The sequence below is a fragment of the Acyrthosiphon pisum genome, chromosome X, assembly GCF_005508785.2.
Source record: "Acyrthosiphon pisum isolate AL4f chromosome X, pea_aphid_22Mar2018_4r6ur, whole genome shotgun sequence".
Classification (NCBI taxonomy): Eukaryota; Metazoa; Arthropoda; class Insecta; order Hemiptera; family Aphididae; genus Acyrthosiphon; species Acyrthosiphon pisum.
Window position 1 is genome coordinate 25,167,519 of NC_042493.1, and position 21,944 is coordinate 25,189,462.

The 21,944-nt window shown below is 29.2% G+C and overlaps 1 protein-coding gene across 1 annotated transcript in view; it reads left to right on the forward strand.

The window, feature by feature from the left end:
• LOC100159669 (protein unc-80 homolog) overlaps nt 1-20,905 on the forward strand; it is a 58,163-nt gene extending 37,258 nt beyond the window's left edge. Inside the window, exons 25-63 of the mRNA XM_029485069.1 lie at nt 600-759; nt 827-939; nt 1,012-1,202; nt 1,270-1,473; nt 2,163-2,298; nt 2,364-2,648; nt 2,702-2,710; nt 2,797-3,105; nt 5,854-5,948; nt 6,015-6,192; nt 6,283-6,440; nt 6,533-6,652; nt 6,878-7,038; nt 7,159-7,252; nt 7,318-7,565; nt 7,629-7,836; nt 7,929-8,121; nt 8,179-8,354; nt 8,466-8,714; nt 8,797-8,929; nt 9,225-9,365; nt 9,502-9,695; nt 10,383-10,493; nt 10,580-10,809; nt 10,869-11,064; nt 11,440-11,658; nt 12,362-12,498; nt 12,572-12,776; nt 12,837-12,989; nt 13,051-13,254; nt 13,391-13,507; nt 13,598-13,741; nt 14,379-14,505; nt 15,700-15,912; nt 16,000-16,184; nt 16,244-16,406; nt 16,592-16,798; nt 17,367-17,488; nt 19,796-20,905. Of these exons, the coding sequence (XP_029340929.1) occupies nt 600-759; nt 827-939; nt 1,012-1,202; nt 1,270-1,473; nt 2,163-2,298; nt 2,364-2,648; nt 2,702-2,710; nt 2,797-3,105; nt 5,854-5,948; nt 6,015-6,192; nt 6,283-6,440; nt 6,533-6,652; nt 6,878-7,038; nt 7,159-7,252; nt 7,318-7,565; nt 7,629-7,836; nt 7,929-8,121; nt 8,179-8,354; nt 8,466-8,714; nt 8,797-8,929; nt 9,225-9,365; nt 9,502-9,695; nt 10,383-10,493; nt 10,580-10,809; nt 10,869-11,064; nt 11,440-11,658; nt 12,362-12,498; nt 12,572-12,776; nt 12,837-12,989; nt 13,051-13,254; nt 13,391-13,507; nt 13,598-13,741; nt 14,379-14,505; nt 15,700-15,912; nt 16,000-16,184; nt 16,244-16,406; nt 16,592-16,798; nt 17,367-17,488; nt 19,796-20,248 (6,941 nt within the window). The 3' untranslated portion in view covers nt 20,249-20,905. The remainder of the gene's footprint in view (nt 1-599; nt 760-826; nt 940-1,011; nt 1,203-1,269; nt 1,474-2,162; nt 2,299-2,363; nt 2,649-2,701; nt 2,711-2,796; nt 3,106-5,853; nt 5,949-6,014; nt 6,193-6,282; nt 6,441-6,532; nt 6,653-6,877; nt 7,039-7,158; nt 7,253-7,317; nt 7,566-7,628; nt 7,837-7,928; nt 8,122-8,178; nt 8,355-8,465; nt 8,715-8,796; nt 8,930-9,224; nt 9,366-9,501; nt 9,696-10,382; nt 10,494-10,579; nt 10,810-10,868; nt 11,065-11,439; nt 11,659-12,361; nt 12,499-12,571; nt 12,777-12,836; nt 12,990-13,050; nt 13,255-13,390; nt 13,508-13,597; nt 13,742-14,378; nt 14,506-15,699; nt 15,913-15,999; nt 16,185-16,243; nt 16,407-16,591; nt 16,799-17,366; nt 17,489-19,795) is intronic.
• Nucleotides 20,906-21,944: the final 1,039 nt, after the last annotated feature.

Here is a 21,944-nt window from a genome sequence, read left to right on the forward strand (position 1 = left end):
GGAAACTATACTGTAGAGTGTAGCAATGTACAAAATATAAATGCTGGTTGGTGAGAAGCTGCCACTTTATACGGTGGAGGATGGTAGTGGTAGCGATTACACTGTTTCCGCGATATTTCGTAAAACGCATAAAATCTAAAAAGTATGTGGGTATACTAGGACATTAGGTAGTCACACACTCACTGAATAAAAATAAATCAAAACACTACAATTTTGTAAACAGAAAAGTAAATAAGAAACAAGAAACATTTCAAATATTTGTCTAAAAAATATTTTTATGAAATAATATGGCATATGCACTAACGACTGTAAAAAATCGACTATATGCCAAATATGCCTTTACACCCAAAACATGCAAAAACATGCACTATCAAACTTCATATTATTATTACTATTGCTATGAAATGGATTTGTATCTCAGCTAGCATGTTTTCCTGTGCAGCAAAAAAAACATGCAGATGCATGAACTTACGAGCCCTGATTATAACACTATATCATATAATATAGATAGGAAACACAAATATTTTATTCAATGCATTTACATTTACATTTTATCTAAAGATTTCCAATAATATCGTTTTACTATCATGTGTTATTAGTTAATTGGATTAGTTCAAAGTCAAATGTGCATGAATGCCGTGGAAGAGCCCAAGGTTTGAGTTCTTCTTATGACTCATCTTCGGATGTAGGGTCACTTGTACGACAAGCAGCAAATTTACATCAATCATATTGCAGAGGTTCTAAAAAGAGTAGAACTGGGTAAATTCATTTAATATGGATAGAATATATTTAGTTTAAAATATGTAACATTTTATAAACATTGTAGAATGTCTCAAACGTTCAAGAAAACTAAAAAACGAATGGGCCACCATCTAAATAAGTATGTTTTTCGAAAAGGAAGAAAAAAGGATAAAAGTACTGAAGATTCTCAAGGAAGCTGTAAATTTTTTTTTTTATTGTATTTAAATTTGGATTAAAACTTAATTAAAAATACTTTTGAATTTTTTTCAGACTTAAGTCGTCGAGATTCTTTAGACGATGGAGATCACCCTCATCAATCAGAATTTGTTGTTTTGAAGGAAAGAAAATTAGTGCAAATTAAACAGTTAAGAGCAGGAATTCAGCGATTTTCAATAATGATGGAAATGTGTGGACCAGGATCTGTACCAGATGCAAATTTCATATCTGCAGCATTTGATTTGGTATATATAAAAAAAAATATATAATAACTTATCCAGATTTTAATTACCATACACAATTTTTCTATAGCCAAACACACCAGTTTTGGCAAGAGCAGTTTTTCTTTTGGAATGTTGTCATTTTGTCCATGGCTGTAATAAAGGTCAGTGGTCTACTTGGATACGAATGGTGAGACCTTCTGGCTTAAATTTTAAACAATCAGTGATTTCTGGAGCCAAGAAGTCCGTTGTCGTTCAACATAACGCTGGAAAACTTTTTCGTCAATGGGGAGAAGTAAATATATATAAATACACGTATTTGTACGAGTAGTGATATAGTGGATTTCCACCCTTTTCATATCATCATCATGCCAGAGATTTACTATGTAATAGTAAATAACATTACATTTATCAAATAACATATTTTACATACTATGTTATAATTAATATTAAAAATAAGTGAACTGTTAATACCTACAAAGAATACAATAGAAATAAGTTTGGAGATATTCGAACTTATATCCACATTATCCTAAAAAGATGACAAGCGTCAAAATAATATTAAATGATCAAATTAAATAATATTCATTTAAAATGGTTTTTGAATAACAACAAAATAATAAAAAATGATAGAGAATAAATTGTTAGTATACGTTTGAATATTCAATGTTTTCAAAATTTGAACTTCAATCGCAGATTAAAAATGTATTTGGCTTTACCCTAATTTTTTTTTTATAATATCCTATACACAAATAGTATAAAATTGTATGCATTTTTAAATATAAAATAATTTCCAAATGCAAGTGCAATTTTAATGAATTTGGTAAAAATGTTCAAAAAAACAAAAACACTCGTCACTCAGTCATATCTCAAACTTGAAATTACCAGGTATATCAAACCCCTTAAAAAGCGAATAGGTGGCAAGGTTATTAACAACAATTGAACAATATAATATATTATTATGTTATTTATTTTGTCGTACAGATTATTGCCGCACGTTTAGATGAAATGATTTCTGACGATAAAAAACAATTGCCCCACGTCTTATCGTGTATTGCTGACGAAGCTAATCAACGAGAGTTACAAACTATAGATGAAGAAGAAGACTTTTTAGATGAAAGTAAAAATAATTTTAATATTAATAGTCCTAAGACACACTTTAAAACATATTTGTTTATGTATTAGCATCTGGAATTTCTCGGATGTTCAGTTGTCCGATGGTCTTACGGTTGATTGCATGCATGCTATTTTTGGAAATAACGTCCTATCTACGAGAGACTTATAGAAGTTTACCAAAAACTCGGCCATCGAACCCCTATACAACGTTACCGGTCACATCAAATGCTTGGGAAAGGGAAAGGCAATCGCATAGTAGAGAAGGGCGACGATGGTCAATGGCTTTATCGTCGATGGGCCATTCACAAGCTTCTGCTCAAAGTTTGCAATCGATTTCTGGTGAAAAGGATCAAGGTATATTTCACTTACTTTACTATAAGTTTATTAATGTTTTTTATTCATTACAGGTTCTACGTGTTAGGAATAAAATGTACTTTTTATTCCAGTAAAAATCTCATAAAGTATGACAATTACTATTGAATGGCGTTATAATAATACTAATGTATCCAAAGATCGATTATTGAGTTCTATGATCCAAGTTACATGTTTGAAATTAGCTTTCGTAGTTATACATTTGTTAAGAAAAAAAACTTGAGTGTGAACAAATATTGTATCTTTGGCAAAATCGAATGCTTGTTTAACGAATGGATGTCATTACTGTTGTACGCAGAGATGGAGAAAAGTGGAAATGAGCTTTTACAGAGTCATTTAAAACCAGAAGAGGAAGTTAGTCGAAAAAGTAGCGTCGTTGTTGCTACAAATGTGTTGACCAAACTTCGCAGACACGCTAAACTAATAAAAGAAAAGCGCGGTATGAGCTTCAAACAGTGTTACTGACCAATAATATTGCACTATATATACAAAAAAAAAATAGTTTGCATGGAATATAGTCCGAAACTAATTTTTACTGATGCTTTTACCAAATTAATTTGTGTTAACATTTGTTTGATTTGTTTGCCTTGCGCCTTGTGACAGACTGATTTTGCTTTGCATTCCCGATAACAATTTGTCGATAGCAGTTAGAGCAGTCATGCTTATTTACCAACTTATTTATAAGTATTACATTTCACTGATGAGGTTTTACATTTCAATCCACTTAGCCATTAAGGTATTATTATAACAACTACTTTTCTTTATTAAGAAATAACACTCGTTTAATATATTTTGTTAATTTATATAATATAGGCAGCCACCTAATCACAACATTTGAGTATTCAACCAAATATTTAATATAAATAACGTATACATCTATTAAACAAAACATAAAACTAATATACAATTACAAATACTATTATTATTTATGTAAATAGATACTGCAAAATAAATTTGTATTCAATAAGGCCAATTTAAATTTTGTAGACTTTACTTTCCAGTTTTCACGCATCTGACACAAATTATCGTGTTTTAAATAACGCGATGACACGTATTAACATTATTATATTCCATCTCAGTATCTCACAATTGAAACACAAACACTGAACATTTATTTAAGTTTGGTCACTTATTATTAATAATTCATATTTTTATTGCAGTTTTCAAGTTAGGCTTCAATACTAGTCAAAGGTAACTATAATAGAGCGAGTGCCAATCCATCGTATATCATATTGTTAAGCATTTAATATAAATTAATATACCTAACTTGTGCTCGAAACGATTAAAATTATACTAAAATAGTAAAACTACATTATATTATAATCATGTGTACATTTATACAAACCTATATGTTTTTTATACATTCTAAATAGATAAAATATTTAAAAAACCATTACCTACCTACCCAAAATATTATTTATAAATTAACATAATGAGATCTAATTTTTTTTTTTTTTGTATTAGCGACCCGTCGGACCATCCCTTCAGACATGAGCTCTAATAATATATAATACCATTAATATATTAAGTGTGAAATAGTTGAACATATTTTTAATAACTCAGGCTATTAATTGAATTAAACCATTTTTTCTCACATATATAAAATATTTATAACTTTACCTAGCTATTATAATATGTATAACACATGTAATCTACAAACATATTTAAACATGACGTGTTTTACAAAATACAAATAACATAACTGACTTTATTCATTAACGCATAATCTACTTAAACATCGTATATTCGTATCTTTAATCTATAATTTTAATGGGATTTATCGATCGACGATAGAAACTATATAATATATTATGTAAAACATTTTATAAAATAATATGAATATATTTATGAACAATACTACAATTATTTGTCAGTATGGATACTAACAACTAATAACTTACGTTTTATATTGATTTTTATTTTTAAATCATAATACCCTACTATACATACTTACTTAATGTTTCGTATAAACGCGTGAATGTATTCAACAAATGTGTAAATTATTTCCGGGTTGCACAAAAAATTGATTCATTTATATGGTATTTATATAAATTTATTAAATATTGAACTTTGATGCAATCCGGTGCATAGACTGTGTAATGTATAATGTGAAATGTGTATTATTGTGTGGCATCTGTAAATAAATATGTTATACGAGTCACCATTTAGTCTGTAAAATGTATATTTGTTATATTATTATAATGATTTGAATTCTAATATTAGTTTTTGCACTTTATTAACATAATATAAAATGTCATAGATTAAACAGGTTGAAATTTTAGGTTGATTAATCGAAACATCAAAGAAACATATTATGTTCTGAGTACAATTTTGATTACTAAATATACATTAGTAGTATCTGTATATATTTGTAAAATTATGTACCCATCAATACGGACAATTATTCTGTTATTCTGCCTATTGCAAAGAAAACTGAACGACATTTATTATTTTCCTGTATTTAAACATTTTGTTATACCTATCGATGTGATGGAACATTTTCTGTTATATTCTCAATAGATTGCTTAGTAATGTTTACAGAAGGATTAAACTTACTGCTCACGTGTAATGGATATCTAAATAAGCATAATCAACATCAAAAGTTAAATTAACCATTAATGCACGAATTTTGAACAACCCATTCGTTTTCTAGCGTTAAAATGTATATTCTATATATATTTTAAGTTATATAAATATTTTCGTAATAAATCTGTATTTCTATCACCCATCATTGAAAGACCAAAAATACTAAGATTATTTTGTAATATATATATATAGAAATGCACATGTTGTAAAAAGTATATGTCATTATATCGTACTCCAATTATTGAAAATCGTAAATATTAGCTGTATAGACTCTGGTAGAATATTATAATTGTTTGAATAGTGTAATGTCTGTAATCCTGCCACTACAGTTCGTCGAAGTTTTTCGTAGAATATAGTTAATATTCAAGTCAAGTGTTTTTATTTCCTACTGGCTCCTGTGTATATGTATGAACCTGAATCATATTTGAATAGTTTATATCGTTTATAGTGTGTAAATTGTGCTATTAAAAAGCCAGTCTTGTTGCATAGTTATTGGTTCCGTAGGGGTTGGATTACCAAGATTACACTGTAATATTAAATATTATACATAATTTCCTTAAAACTATTTTGACAAATTAAATATTTTTTTCCGTTTGGTCAGCTCCTGTCGACAAAGGGAAAACGTGTCTGAAGCGAAACGATTGTGAATCGGGACAGTCAAATGAAAATTCTAATTCAAATGTTCATTTTAATCAGGTGATTAAAAAAAAACTAACCATACTTTTGAATGTTATTTAACATAAAACATTTTTTTTCTGTTAGTGGGACGAAACAAGTTCAGCAAACACGGATGATAAAAGAAATAAAGGTTCGAGTCAATCCACTGTTCATCCTTTGTCGCAGAGGAAAAGCATGGCGGGGTCGATTAAGCGATATAGCTTGAAATTACGAAGAAATACAAAAGAAGGAATAAAAGAAATAATGTCTTCCGATGGAGATTGTACGTATTAGTTTAATATTAATATACACAATTAATATAGGGTACATTATAAAATAGGATGTGTCTAAAATAACTGCAATTTTCTTTAAGATCGAAGCGATACGTCAGATGGTTGTGCTCCAGTAATACCTGGTGAAATCAGCGGTGAAGATGAATCAGGAGCCATGATGAGTGATGATCATGCACCAACCAGCCCATGCGAGAGTAATGAGACTGACGATACGACATATTTTATGCCATGGTTAAAAGTAATTTTGTTAATCCACATTTATACAAGTTTTTTTTTTTAGAATATTAACTCGCGCAGTAATAATACTCCATTACTCAATTATAATTTCAGACTGTAATTCAAATAAATAAGTCGTTTGACCATAGTTGTACGCACCAGTCATTTTGCCATCCATTATGTTATAAAAGACAGATGCGATCTTGTTCAAGACTTATTAAAGCTATCAGAAAGGTAACATTATTGAAATATTTATATTTTTAGAACATATGAGTATATTATACAGTACCTAAGTAAAATATGGTGTCTGAATTCTATAATATATAAATTGCAATTAATAAACCTAATTTATGAATGAGTTTAAATACTCGATCTAATTTAACGATATTACATAATTTAGGTCATCTAATCACCGACAATATTATTTGTTTATGTTATAATTAATACTTTCATACATAGTTATATGGTGAAGAATTTGGTTTAATGGCTTCAATAGAAGGCAGCAGTAATTTAGAAGAATTTAGCATGATAACAAAAGTCGATGCTAAAAAAAACTTACAGTTATCGAGTTGTCAATCTTCTCCAAACAAACGAAAAGACAGTCTCGGAAAAATAGAAAAGTATTATCTCCATACATTTAAATTAGTAAATTTGGTTTTAAATTTTTCTTTTTTTTTAGTTCTAATTTACTTTATAATCTCGGGGAAAGTATGTCAAACAATAAAAGAATGCTGTTAAAATCTGATTCTAAGGTTTCACGAAAAAAAAGATAATAAAAACACCAACGAAGATAAGAATGATCCTCCAATAATTTTAAAATATATAAAAAATCAAGTAATAGACAAGCGATTTAGATGTAATAAAATTATACATAAATGATGAATTATACTATTAAATAGGTACACGACATTTTCCATTGTTCAATGGCCTTATTGATAAAAGCGGCTGTTGTATTAACAGAGGAACAAGTTCTGGATATCTTACCAATTGCGTGGGAATTTTTACTGGATCCTAATCAAGAATTAGTGGCGTCCTCTTCGACTTTATTCATTATAGCAGCGTTTAAGGCTCCTCAAAAATGCATTGAGCTAATTAGTAGCAGTTTAACTAATAAAGATTCTATAATTAGAGCAAACGCAATTTTAAAGTAATAAATACCGATTATTTTTATATTAGTCTATTCATAATTTTGATTAAAATTAATGTTTAGATTTCATGTTTTATGGAAAAACCGATTTCAACCATGGCCTCGAATGGAAGAAGGAGCGCACAATTCGTTTAGAATACCTCCACCTGGAATTGAATTTACTTTGACTTCACCAAAAATCGGAATAGAATGCTTACCTATTGTTGACCCACCTTGGATGCCCCAAGTGGAAACTAAAGTAGAAGAAGTGACGATTGGTCAGGATACACATGTAAGCAATCTATAATGATATTCTTTAATATAATAATACAACTATGATAATATTTACGTACGTCGTACGATATGTATACAATTTATTTATAGAGATCATTAGTAACAGCTACTAAAACGCGCAAAAAGCAGCAAACAGAACTTATAAAATTGGCTTTAGAAGCTAAGGAAGATCAAAGAAGAAACGAACGAGAAAGTTTCCTCATCACAGCCATTCCTATTAATAGTCAAGCAGCACACGAGTCAAGCATGCATCATGGTTTATCTGACCCAGAATACGAAGAAGGTTGATCATTGATTTTTTTTATGTTTATTAGCTTACTTTACTTCATATTACGTATAGGTGTTGAAGTCGATGAACATGAAAATCAATTACGTGTTGTGGCGCATCATTTAGTTCAATCAGTAACTGTGTTATTCCCATCTGCTCTTTGTTCTGCAGTCATTGATATCATAACGTTATTAAATGATCCTGCTGTTACAGCAGATGGTAATTCAGTGTGTGAAACAGCTTATCAGGTATAAACTAATTAAGTATAATAAAAATAAATGTATAACATCTAATGTATATTGTATACCTAAACATCATATAAAGTTTATAAAGTGTTAAAACCGTATCAAATTTCATAGGTTATTTGGGACTGTCTGGTGGAAGACTGTAATTTATTTTTACGTTTTGTGTTGGAAAGACTAACCAGGGACAATCAAGAAAAAATGTTCAAGTTATTACGTCATTTAATACGATTTGTACCAAAATTACCCCACCAAGCTGCATTTATTTTGTATAACTACATAATTGGGTATGTTATGTTTTATGTGAGATCGCCACATGAAGAAGGCCAAACTATGATAGGTTCGGCTTTATCCATTTTATGGATGGTAAGATGTTATAATTAATCAATTAATAATATAATTGATTTTACTCGTTCTTTTTTATTGACATAATAAAACTGGAATTTAGGTTGTTCATAGTGTGCATGGCATAATGTTTAAAGATTTAAAACAAATATTACGAAAAGAACAATGTGATGGATCAATTTTGCTTACAGCTAATGTTCCTTCTACAAAGAAAGTTGTAGTGCATGGTCCTCAAGGTAAATACACTTTAATTAAAATTAGCATGCACTAAATCACTATATTAATCACTATATTACACTCATAGTCTATAGATAATAAAAAAATTATTAGAACATCAGACATATTGTTTGTGTTGGTATTTAAAAGAGCTGATAATCTTATTATTGAATGGCAACGATAAAGTTGTGTGGTTGATAATTCCCTCCAGCTATAGTCACCATTCCGACCATATTGCCTCACTTGCTTTTAGTATCAGTTCAGTACGTTGAAAAGGTTTCAGAAACAAAATTTGAATGAATAACAATTTTACAGAACAAATGTCTGGAGGTATTCCATCACAATTCCCTGTTCAAGAAGATACACAATTTTTCCAAATTTTAAAAGAGTCTTTAGATTTTTTTGGTATACCCGAAGATCGACACAGAGAATTTTTCCTAGTTAACATTAAAACTCGTGAGTACAACTTAAATATATATAATAAATTGTTTAGATCTTTTATTCTTAAATATATTTTAGCATGACTGTAATAATAAAAAAAAAATATGTTATAGAAATGGAAAATTAATATTTATAATTTTATTACTTTTAGGCCAGATTCACAACCCTACTTCTTATGTAAGAGATTATTATTTTTTCAAAAGATCACAATATCCACAACTAGAATTAATCCAAATGGATCTTGTTGAAGCTTTTAATCAGTTACAAAGTCAGGAACTTATACACAAATTTATTGAAATAGGAAAAGTACTTCTTACTTGGGCTATTTTAAAAAATGTTGATATGGTAAGTTATACTTTTTAATATAGAATAAGTAATAATTAGTAATGATTAACTCAAAATATTATAACAAATTGTTATAATAACAATATTGAACGTTCTCAAAACTGGTGGTCAATTAAAATTGGTGGAACATTACTTAAACCAAACGACAGAGCGTTGCTTGAAATTTTTGATCATTGTGTCTATTCAAACGTAGTGTTCGTAGAAAACCATAAAATGAAAATTACCATTGAAAATCCAATGATTTTTCAAAAATTCACATAGTAACATCAATTAATCCCATTAATATGATACTTATAATATCCTTAATAACTCAATGCTATCATATCTTAAATAGTACATCACGTTAATTGATAAGCCAAATACAATTATTGGAAAAAAATAACAATTTTTTTTTTCAAATATATACTATATACATATATTAATTAAATGACACCAAATATTATTTAACCTAAAAAAATTTAATTGTTTCAAACTTTAGTTAAGTATTTTAATATCCCGAACAGAATAGCAATTATAAATCCACAAAAATACAATTAATTGTTATATCATTTATTATAATGGAATTTTGTAATGTTTATTTAATTTATGCTAGGATTCAATTTATTTGTAACGTTAAGTTGTTTCAAGATTAAATTATAACTATACTATACAATCGATTAATAGTTCATTTTTTTTTTATTTTTTAAGGTCGTACAAAGAGTGGTATTTTTACATGAGGAATTAATTAAACTTCCTTCATTTCCTAGAAAAGCATTAGACGCAGATCTTGATTTATACAAAGGTGGTAACATGGGGAAGGTAAATATATCATTACTGCTATATAATATAATTAGTAATATAACAATTGGTCTTTAATCAATACTGTGTTTGATACGTTTTTACAGGAGTTATTAGGATTGGATTTATTACATAAATTTATCTGGGTTCGATTACTTGCTCGGATGTTTGAAGCAATGGCTGGAAACTTTGCTTATTCAGGTGACATTCATTTGTTTTTGAACGTATTAAATGGAGCGGTGACATTACACAGCGAAGATTCTTGCGTATTACGTTATGTAATGGCTACTTATATAAATGCTGCTCGCAATTTCAAAAATATATTTTCTAGCAACGGGTAGATAATAGAAATTCGAGTGTGGCTAATTGGTATCTCATTGTTATTTAAATTCGCAGGTATCTTTTGATTATCCCCACACTACTCCAACTATACGCAAGTCACCATACGAATAAAATTGTCACTAGGTCAATTGAATACACCATTAAGCAATTTTACTTGATGAATCGTAAGCCTTTCATATTACAAATGTTTGGCAGTGCGTCTAGTATATTAGACTTAGACGATGCAACAAATGTAGAGGATTCAAGTCGTGTATGTGATTTATAGTTAATATATTATTTATGATTCTGATAGTACCTATTATTTTGTATAACACATAGTTTATTTTTAATATTTTGTACCTATAAAAATTGTATACATAAAATATTTTATTTTTAAAATTTACTTAGATGTATGGCCAGTCATTGGGTTTTTGGATGTATCCATGTTTTGGGTATACACTTGATTCTTCGGAACCGTATTGTAGAGGTGTTTACCCAATATATGGCTATATCTAAAAAATCATATATAACAACGATTTTAATAAATACCTAGTACTTATAGATTATAATAGGATAAGTATTAAGTACCCATTCAATATTTAACGTCTCCTTCTTTGCGTTTATCTTAATAAAGTAAATTGTCTAGGTTGAGGCTAATTACTTTTTCAAATTGATATTGAGCTTGGAAACTGCATCTCCTGATCCGATTCATATAAGTGAATTGATAAAAGAAGAAAAGCCGTTACAAGCGGTTGACTTTTGTTATCAAGACGAAGATGATACTATCACAATACAAGATTGCATATCTTTATGCGTAATGGTTATAGCATTTTCACCTGAAACTTTACGCTCATATCAAATGCTTGTGAGTATTTTTAAGATATTACTTCCACGTGATTAATAGGTATTAAGAGGATATCAGTGAACTATTTGGTTTCTCTCTCTAACCGACTCTTTGTTGCTACTTTAAGTATTAGAGTGAATTCCCCTTATCAAACTTGAAGTTAAGAACATTACTTGTGTCGTTACATTGGCTATTTTATGATATTTTAATAATTTGTATGTATGTTATGAGCAAGTAAATTAGTAAAGTTAAAAAATGCTTATAAATTGAATAAAAATTGAAATATTGTACAAAATTCAAAGTGTTCTTAACTAAAAAATGTTGATACTAGGCGAATTCACTCTAATATGAAAAGCAACAATCCACAGTTGGATTTGCTTAACGTAAATTAGCAATGTTGCCCATTTATCAGAGAGAAAAAACAAATGGTGTGCTGACATTCTCTTAATTCAAAATCAATAAAATTCACCAGGAACTAATCGTTATTAATGGTGTGATTTCGAATAATGGTGTTACAACCACAATAAAAATGCTCAAAAGAAAAAATTTAAGTACCATTTTTGACTCGAAATTCTTTTATAATAATTATATTATTACTGTCAATTTTTAAATAACCATTTTGAGTATTGGTTTCAACATTATATCATATTTCCATAGTTTGTATTAATAGTATTCGACACTAACCATTATAAGTTTGTATATTATATGTTTGTTTTTTACGCAGCTAATTTTGGAAGCTATTTTACCGTGTTATCTTAAACACATTCAACAACCGATGTACCGAGATATCGAAAGAGATGTAATCAATCAATTAATCATTTCTATAAAAACATTAATTAATAACAGTGAAGCATTATCGAAGTATGCATTATATGCTAGTATACAATAATAAATATTAGGTATTAATCAAAACTATTTTAAATTTTAAAACTAGACATTATAACGGGCCACAAAAAACTAGTCAGGAACCAAAAGATTCTAGTCAGAGAAATTGTAGTAAAGGACTATGTTCTCCAACTGGTGGTGAAACTAAAGATCTGGAATCGAATTCAAAAATGTTTAGTGAGAGGAAAATGCATAAACCTCCCTTCGATAGAGAGTATTTGGAATTTGAGATACAAGTTGAAGAAAAATATGCCGTAAGATAAATAATATATCATTCATACAGCTATTATATTATTAAAGCTTACTTTTTTTAGGCTTTACGAAATGAATTTCGTCGAACTAGAGATGTCTTGTTATCAGTTGTAACAGATTTTGTGGTTATATGCCATGCTAGACTAACCGAATTAAGTCGCAAGTACCCTCAAGAAGGGAAACCTTTTGAAATTCTAGATACACGGATGCAAATCGTTAGTTTATATATATTAATTGTAATTTGTCTTGTTTACTTATTATTAAATACTTCTATAGAGATTAGGTGAAGTTGCTCATAGCTTATTAAAGGTATCGCCTTATGACCCAGAAACTATGTCGTGTAAAGGACTACTGAAATACATGACAAATATTTTACCAATAGTCGATTGGGCAGCAGAAGCTTTACGCCCAACTCTCTTAGGAATTCTTAGGAGACTTGACAAAACATTCAATAAAATTTACAAAAAGCCATCTATCAGAGTAAGTAGAGTTCATTTTTTTCAAATACCTTATGATATTATTTTAAAAAGATAATTTTAGGAAAAATATTTTGCATAATAAAATTGTACTAAAATATATTAGAAAAGAAGACTAAATTACTTTTATTATAATTTAGAGATACACTGATTGGTATGCTGCAGGGGAATTAATAAAAGGTGTTTATGAAATACTATCGGAACATCCATTTATCGTACACATTCCACATTTCAAAGCTCTAATTTCTACTTGTCAAGTAAGTAATATCACTTATTTATTTTATTAATTATTTTAATGGAAGGTTTATTTAATTTTATTGAATACAACTGTTATTTGTAATATGTAGGGTATTATAGTTGGTGATTCAGGGAGTACGGCTACCGCGGCAGTTGATAATTTCCAACAATCTATAATACCAGTGGAAACACCTCCTCCACATTTTTGTGCCATTGTCATACGTCTATTGGCTTTACATATTTTGGCGATAGGGGTAAGTTAATCAAAATATTTAGGAAAATATGAATAGTAATAATCTGCAATTATACCTACTTAATATCTTCTTGTATCATTTCACCTGTTTTCTATACCTGCATAATATATTAGAAATTTATACCTATATGATTTTAAGCTCAAAATATAAAATTAAATTTCTGTGTACTAAGCAGAAATAAAATGTAAATTGTTGTTAAAGTGTTAGAAAAAAAGATCATTGAGATCGTGATCAGATTTGTCTAAAACCTAATAACACGTTATAGCATGATTTTATATAATTTCTATAACAAAACTAACGGAAAGAGAAAGTCTATAACGTCCATTTTGATTAGTTAATATTAAAAAAAAAAAATTTTAAAACTTTTAAAATAGTATACTTTTGTAGCCAATTAAAACTATTTCAGTGTACCTACTGCTATTGTCGAAAAAAATAAAATTGTCCAAACCATAGTAAAAATAAAATATACAATACCAGTTTGAAAATCACAAGAATGCATAGCTAACCTATACTATATTTACTTATTCATAAAGTCATAAATATAAATAATATTATATAGTACCAACTACCAATATTAAGACATAATTATTGTTAAAGTTATAAAAATAATATATTATACATTTTATTTTGTTACTAGGATAATTATACGCTGGAACAGTCAGTCGGAGGAATGATCAATATAATGTCATCTCAAGTTAAAACCGAAAGCTTTCTAATGAATTTATTTTTACCACTTTGTTTCAGAGTTGGTATAGGAAAGAAAGGTAAATGGATTCTCAAATTCATATAGAACTAAATAACTAACCTTGTTTTATAAATGCATAGGTACTTGATAAAAGTATTTCAATCTGGTATTTAAAACATTTGAAAAGTATATTTTTATATACATTTTTTTTTATTTGCTGTCCCACGTCAGATTATTTATTCTTAGGTCTAGTTATTTTTTTTTATATATATTGTATCCATGCGAAAAATGTGGATGTTCCAATATTGATTTTGTACATAGTGTATGTTGTATAGGTACTCTACATTTCCTAAATGTAGGTATTTATTATTTATTTAAATATATATATTATATTATATAGGTATATATTTTGTTACTTACAGTTATGGTTTTATAAAATAAAATGATAAGCGAAACTTGATAAGAAAAAATCATTCTGTAGAAACAAATAGTTGATCAGTTTCAATTAAAATTACTTATAATAATAATAATAACTTTATTGCAACAATAAATTATCTTTGCATATTTTAACAAAATATTATGTATACATTTATAAATAAATTTAAAAAATAACAGTTTTATAACTTATAAGACGTTTTCAATCTCTAGAATGTGCTGCATCCTGTCTTCATAATGTTACTCTAATTTATGTGTATCTTCTCCCTTTATCACGTTTAGTTATTGTGCATTACCTATATATAATAATTAATATTTGAAAAAAAAAGCTGAGGAAAAAAATTTGGAATACACGGAGGAAAGTCTGACATTAAACATATAATTTAAAATTATGAAAGTTGAGCATGTCTAAATATATCTGAGTTTTACCGGTGACAATGCTTTGTAGATATATATAAAAAATAAACACTTTTTATAGTATAGTACCTATAAAATAATGATCGGGATCTGATGTTGAGTTTGCTTCAGATGATTATTTGCATTATTTCACCCATGCAAATGATTGGTATTATGATGGAAATTTGTCTTTAAGTACTGAATATAACTGGTAACAAATATTATAATTTTCCTAAAATTGTCGAAAACAGGAACCAAAAATACTGTTTGCTATTATAAATATAGGGGTTTTTAATACTAAGATTAAAATATTTAATGTATTGTAGTTTTTATTGTAGATACGTTTATATGCGTTCATCTTAAATTTACCATTACGTTTAAATTTGACATGCGTTCATTTAAAATATTTGTAAATATAATTTATAATATATTTTTTTTTAAGATATGCATTGTATGAGACCATGTGATATCAAATTTATGTTGTCAGTCGTCTTAAATTCAATGAGTCCACCTGTAAAAACAACATGTCTGACATTCGTGCAACTTACAAATGTAAAACAAACATCTGATTTGCGGACAAACTCGTATACATTTAACAGGGATTCAAAACCAGCTCCAACGGTTTCCAAATCATTTTTCAAAGTTTTATTTTTAGGTGATTATTATAAAAACTTTACGATTACCTAGTTGAATTGTGGGTCTGTAATAATATTATTGATTCATTTTTACTTGTTTTTTGTAGCCTTGAAAATAATGCTCGTGTGCTTCGAATACGAGTTAGCTTTGCAATATCAACGTATCGCGCATACTGTGAAGGAACTCATGAACGTGCAAGACGCTAGGGCGTCCATTTGGTCTTTTATTGAGTTTATCATTGTTAACAGATCACCACTCTTCATTCTTCTTCAGCCTTTCATTATGCAAAGAGTAAGCTATATTCATGTACATTTTCACATAACTCGCCGGTTAATTAACTTAATTTTCAGTTGGGATTAATGAACGTGTCAGAACACGAAACAACATCGCACAATTTGCTTAAAGAAAAGCTTACAGAGTATACTGCCATCACTCCGTTATGTAGAAGTTCTCTTCTTGTTGAACTAATGAATGAAATGACTGAACTCAAACAAGAATTAGATGATCGATTGGGTACGGTTCTATTTTTAAATTTATATTTTATCGTACTTAATTTTCGAGTAATGAGTACAAAAAAAGTCAATTTCACTAATTTTGATATTTATCAAAACTTATTTTACAATTATTTGACATGATGACGATTGTTGAAATATAATTTTACTTACGATTTAAGTATTTTGTTCTATTTGTATATCTAGATGAACAACGAACAAGATCTAGTAATGGTTTCCGAAATTCGTGCGAAACTCAACATCGTCCATCTATTATAAATTTGTTACCAGGGAACTCAAACCCATCTTACAGTGTATGTACCATAAACACACACAGAGAATCGATATCAAGTGTACGCAGTAACTTGAGTAGCCAAGAAAGTTCCATCAAGAATTTAGGAAATCTGCAAAGAGGTAATTTTCTTAGAATATAAATAATAATAATATTATATATCGTGAGTGTGATTCCAATAAATATGTTTTAAACATAAGTTATTATTGTTATTACATTTTAAACAGCTTATCATAATTATAGGTTTATTGATTAGTATATTGCACAACTTCTGACGTTATTCTAAAATTGCAATTTGTATTTCTATGTTCTTGACCATATAAAATATCAGGCTATTAAAATAATATAAAGTAATAATTACTTTCGGAAAATTATTTTCCCAACAATAGCGATATTTTAAACTTTCGTTATAATTACTGTTATTATGAATTCACGTATTTTTCTAGGTAGAGTCATAATTAATTAACTCGTATATACCTACGTATATTCGAATACGCCACACAGGTATACCCATGTGAAAACAATTGTAGATAAACCAATTAAAATAGACATGATTATTAAATTAAGAAAATAAAACAATTTATTGTAAATTGTATACCACTTGCAGATGTATGCCTATTATTTATATCAATTATCTAAAGTGAAATTGTATTTGTTCATTCATATATTGTATTTTCATCTTAAATATAGATCCGAAAAGTACAGATGGAGACCAAACCGATGCATCTACCAAATTTAACGAACCACGATTACAACGTTCAAGAGCGCAGAGTCGAAAAATTTTTAGATTTCGTCAAAGCCGTCGTATGGAGGTAATAAAAACGTATTACTATTTTGTTTTGTTTGATACTTGCTACCAGTAGGTAAGTACTTCTGGTATTTACTTATCTGAAATTTTGATTCGTCGAATTTTAAATCTCATGACGAAGTAAATGTCCAATTTATAAAAAAAACGATTTCATTGTTAATACTTTGTATGTATGCATAACTGTTCCTGAATTACCCGTACCTTACACTCATAAATACCTTTAAAATAATTTACCATGTAACACCCGTATAACCAAATAGCATTGATATTATTATTACATCAGAATTAATTTTGAATAGTATATCTGGTACACCACTGTCGTCGGCCTATATTTTTAGTATATCATAGCTCCTCAAATCATACATCATCAGTATGATGTTCAATTATTAGTAATAAATAATGATATATAATAAATTAGCTGATCCCGTGCACTTCGTTTCCCGTTAAATGCACCAACTCTTCTATATGACTCAAACTTTGTTCAATTCGTTATTTAAAAGTCGGTGTATGGTATTCAAAATAAATTTATCTTAACATTTCTGTTGGCTGGAATAAAAATTCTGATTCGCAGCAGTATATTATCAGGTAGGCAATCTACCTGCGGTACATCGCGGACCCCGTGCTGTTTGTACGTAACTTTATAATTTAACTCTAAAGTATCAAAGTTATACCAATAATTATGTCACTGAACTCCTCCTAAATGGCTGGACTAATTGTGAATGTTGAGTCTGTCAACCAATATTTCTTCCTCGTCCACGAATACGTGCCATTGTTTTATGTACGTAACTTATACGTGAGTATAATTAGTGTTTCAAGTATGAAATATTTCACAAAAACGTGAAACTTTGAAATTTTTTTTAACACAATTTTTTTATTTTTTTAACACAATATTCAGTGTTTTAAATTCTAATGTATAAATATACAGTAGGTATATAATATACAATATACATGTATAATATTGTATACCTATTTGTATCATTTAAACATCAAAATATTTTTGATATACATATAATATATAATACAATTTTGAATACCATTTTAAATGTATAATTTTAAAGGTATTAGGTATACATACAGGTACCATACAGTTATGAAGGTAATTTATGACAATTATATGTAAATATAAAACTTATTTAAAAATAAAACAAAATTTATTAAAATACTGAAATATTTCATGAAATATTACAAAATTTTGAATTTCATGAAATTTTCAAACACTAAGTATAATACGCTCAATATTTACGTAATTGCGAAACATATAATATTAAAACACAGCTTACAAAAAAAATAAATGCATTGAATGAATACACTGATTTCACGGTAACCAATAATTATTATTATAATAGTTTTAAAACCCATGGCAACCATTTATAAACAAAAATTTCCACCGTAAATCTCTAAATCCCCGTTTTAGCACATCCCCTGGTTGGACCCCTGGTAGGGGTATGTTTTTTTTAATCTAAACAATTCGGGGCTTCACCCAAACGCATACAAAAAAATTCATTCAAATAGGTCCAACCGTTTAGGAGGAGTTCAATCAAAACACACGCACAGTAGAATTATAATATGTATATAAAGATTTGTAACCTCGTGGCCCGGCGTTGAGGATAGGCAATTTGAGTGCACCATTGTCAGTAGTATTTTCTCGACGTTTTATTAGTATGATGGCTTTAGCGACAATTCAAAACATTTCAAATACCGGTCTCTGCAAACTAAGTGACAACAAAATTGATACATATATCAAATAAAACGTTCTTCAATAGTCAATTGAGTTGTATACCCATGTGAAACTAGTTAGGGAAGAGGAAGGAAATCATTCACAAAAAAATTGACTTCTCATATTACCATAAAACTACAAGACACTTAAATTAAAATATTTACCTATTATCTAAACAGTTTTTCTGTGGTGTACCTGTAAAAAGCACATCCAAGGGGAGAATAGGTAAACATTTTTTTAATACGTTTGTTAATACAGATTTTTGACTACAAGTTTATTTATAGATTTTGTTTTTTTTAATTAGCAGCAATATTTATTTTAAGTTTCTTCAATAATAATTTTACAATAATTGTTTTATTATTTATAATTTATAATAGAAATAATTACAAATAATAATATAAAAGTCTAGGCCCAAGGGGACTCGCCCATCGCCACCCTACCCAAATATGCCTCTGCCATAATATGATTAGATAATAATATTAATGAACATACATTATGATATTATTATAAAATCGATTTGGGAGACTCTACTTCGGGGCTGATTTACCCAAGCGCGTCGTATGTATTTGTATCAATTACTGGACGAATCAACAGGTGATCCCGCAGGGCGTCAAGTCACAACAGCAGCAGACTTGCGACGACATGGACAAGGTGCAGATGATGCCCAGCAACTGCATATGCGAGTGTCTGAGCACGAGAACGATGCCACTGGACGATGGTCGAGTTTCGGTCTCCAAACCTGAGATGATATGGGAGGAGGATAGCCACAGCGCGCCGTCACGGACGTCGAGCACGTCAGGGTATCGCGAGAACTGCAGCCTGTTGATGATGCCGATGGGCAGCTCCGACGAGCGGTCGTCATCGCCGGTCCACTTGCACCACCATCACAACTGTCTTACCGCAAGCTGCTCTACTATAATGCCAGCTGACAGCCCCGGCTCAGTGGCGACCGCCACCGGCGGCAGTGACCGAGAAATGAGTGGGAACGAAGACGTCGGCAGTCAGCAGACGATCGTCACCTACGAACAGGAGGACACGCTGCTCTGAGCCGCCACTGACGACCACCTCTTTGGTTTTGGTACAACTACGATAACAACTGAAACGATGGTTTTATTATTATTTCGAAGGTACCTGTATGTAAATATAACATAATCCGATAATCGTAGACTTATACTTATTAGCATAGATAATAAAGGACTTGTCCAAACATAATATGAGTAAGGCTTGCAATTGATGTACCTAGTAGCCATCTGAGGAAATTCGTTACCGTATGTAACCATGCCATAAAACTCACCTCATCTTTTCATAATATATTCTGCAGTTACAAAATCCTTACGTAACTTCTCCTTTAATATCTATGCATATTATATTGAGTATAAGTCAATAATTATAATATTATACCAATCCAGTTGCAACTAAATTACAGTGTATCGAAAATTATTAAAAACGTATACAGTATAGAAATTGCAACAAGTTGTAATAAGACTCAAATCTAACTTTGTATTTCTTTATAATTTTACATATTATATTATAACCGACCCACCAACCACCGCCTGCAAAATTAGAAAAAGTGAAATGTATCACAGAATACTCAAAGCCCAAAGGTATTACACTATATTATTATATGTCATATCATAGTCACGGTGGTTCAGTGGCGTGCCGAACAGTCATTTTTTGAGGCAATTGCCTCAAGGGAAATTTGGGTGGGTGTGTGTGGGTGTGTTAGTATAGATGTGCAACTTATACCTAAAAAAACTTAATAATATTTATTATTTTGAATAATAAAAAATAATAGTGAAAAATTTGTTGGTGGTGGGGAGGAGGATCAAATTGTACCTATAGTTGGCCTCAGGTCTGCTTGTCAGTTCGGCACGCCACTGCGGTGGTTAAAGATATGTCTCCGGGGACATGCTGTTGATACAGAATATTATATTATCGAATTCTATAGTTGTTGTCACGGTACAATATCAATGGCGTTATTTCATATTTAAAAGAAAAAATTGTAACCTTAAAAAATCAAATTTTCTAATTATAACTTTCTTATCCTTTCTTATATTTCTTATATATTATAGTGGGTAAATTCCTCCTGTTGGTCATAAACTTATAATATCATATAATATGATACAATATAAATTTTGATAATTTTAAACAGTCATTGGTAATAAATCATCACCTTCTATTAATATATATGAAAGTAAAAAATATACAGCAATGGGGGATTTATATAAAATGTATTTATAACATATTAAAATAACTAAAAATCATAAACATTTATTATTCTATATTATTCGATTAATCTATGAAAAACAAACCGATGTATATCAAAAATAACCGTATAAAGTAAATTCCAATGTTAAGTTGGACAGATCTCACCAACAACCGGTCCGTCGGTATGCTTTTAAATATTAACGGGAGCAAGTACACCTCCCCCACCAACCTAAAAATAAAAACGATGCCATTGTATATTTTATTACATAGAAAAAGGTAGAGGATAAGTGGGTACATACCGAATTTTGCAATGGTTTATGATATATACCTAGGTATCAAACGTATTATAGCGTAGATCTTTGTTATTTATAGATAGGTAAACTGATACATTTTTTAATGTGATTGTACGATTATGATATTTGTACGAATGGGTTCTTACAGGGCTTGAAACTGATATTAAAATCCGTTATAAAATCCGAACTAGTTGATAATTTGTAATACACGATTCTAGGGTTAAATTATTATATTATATTGT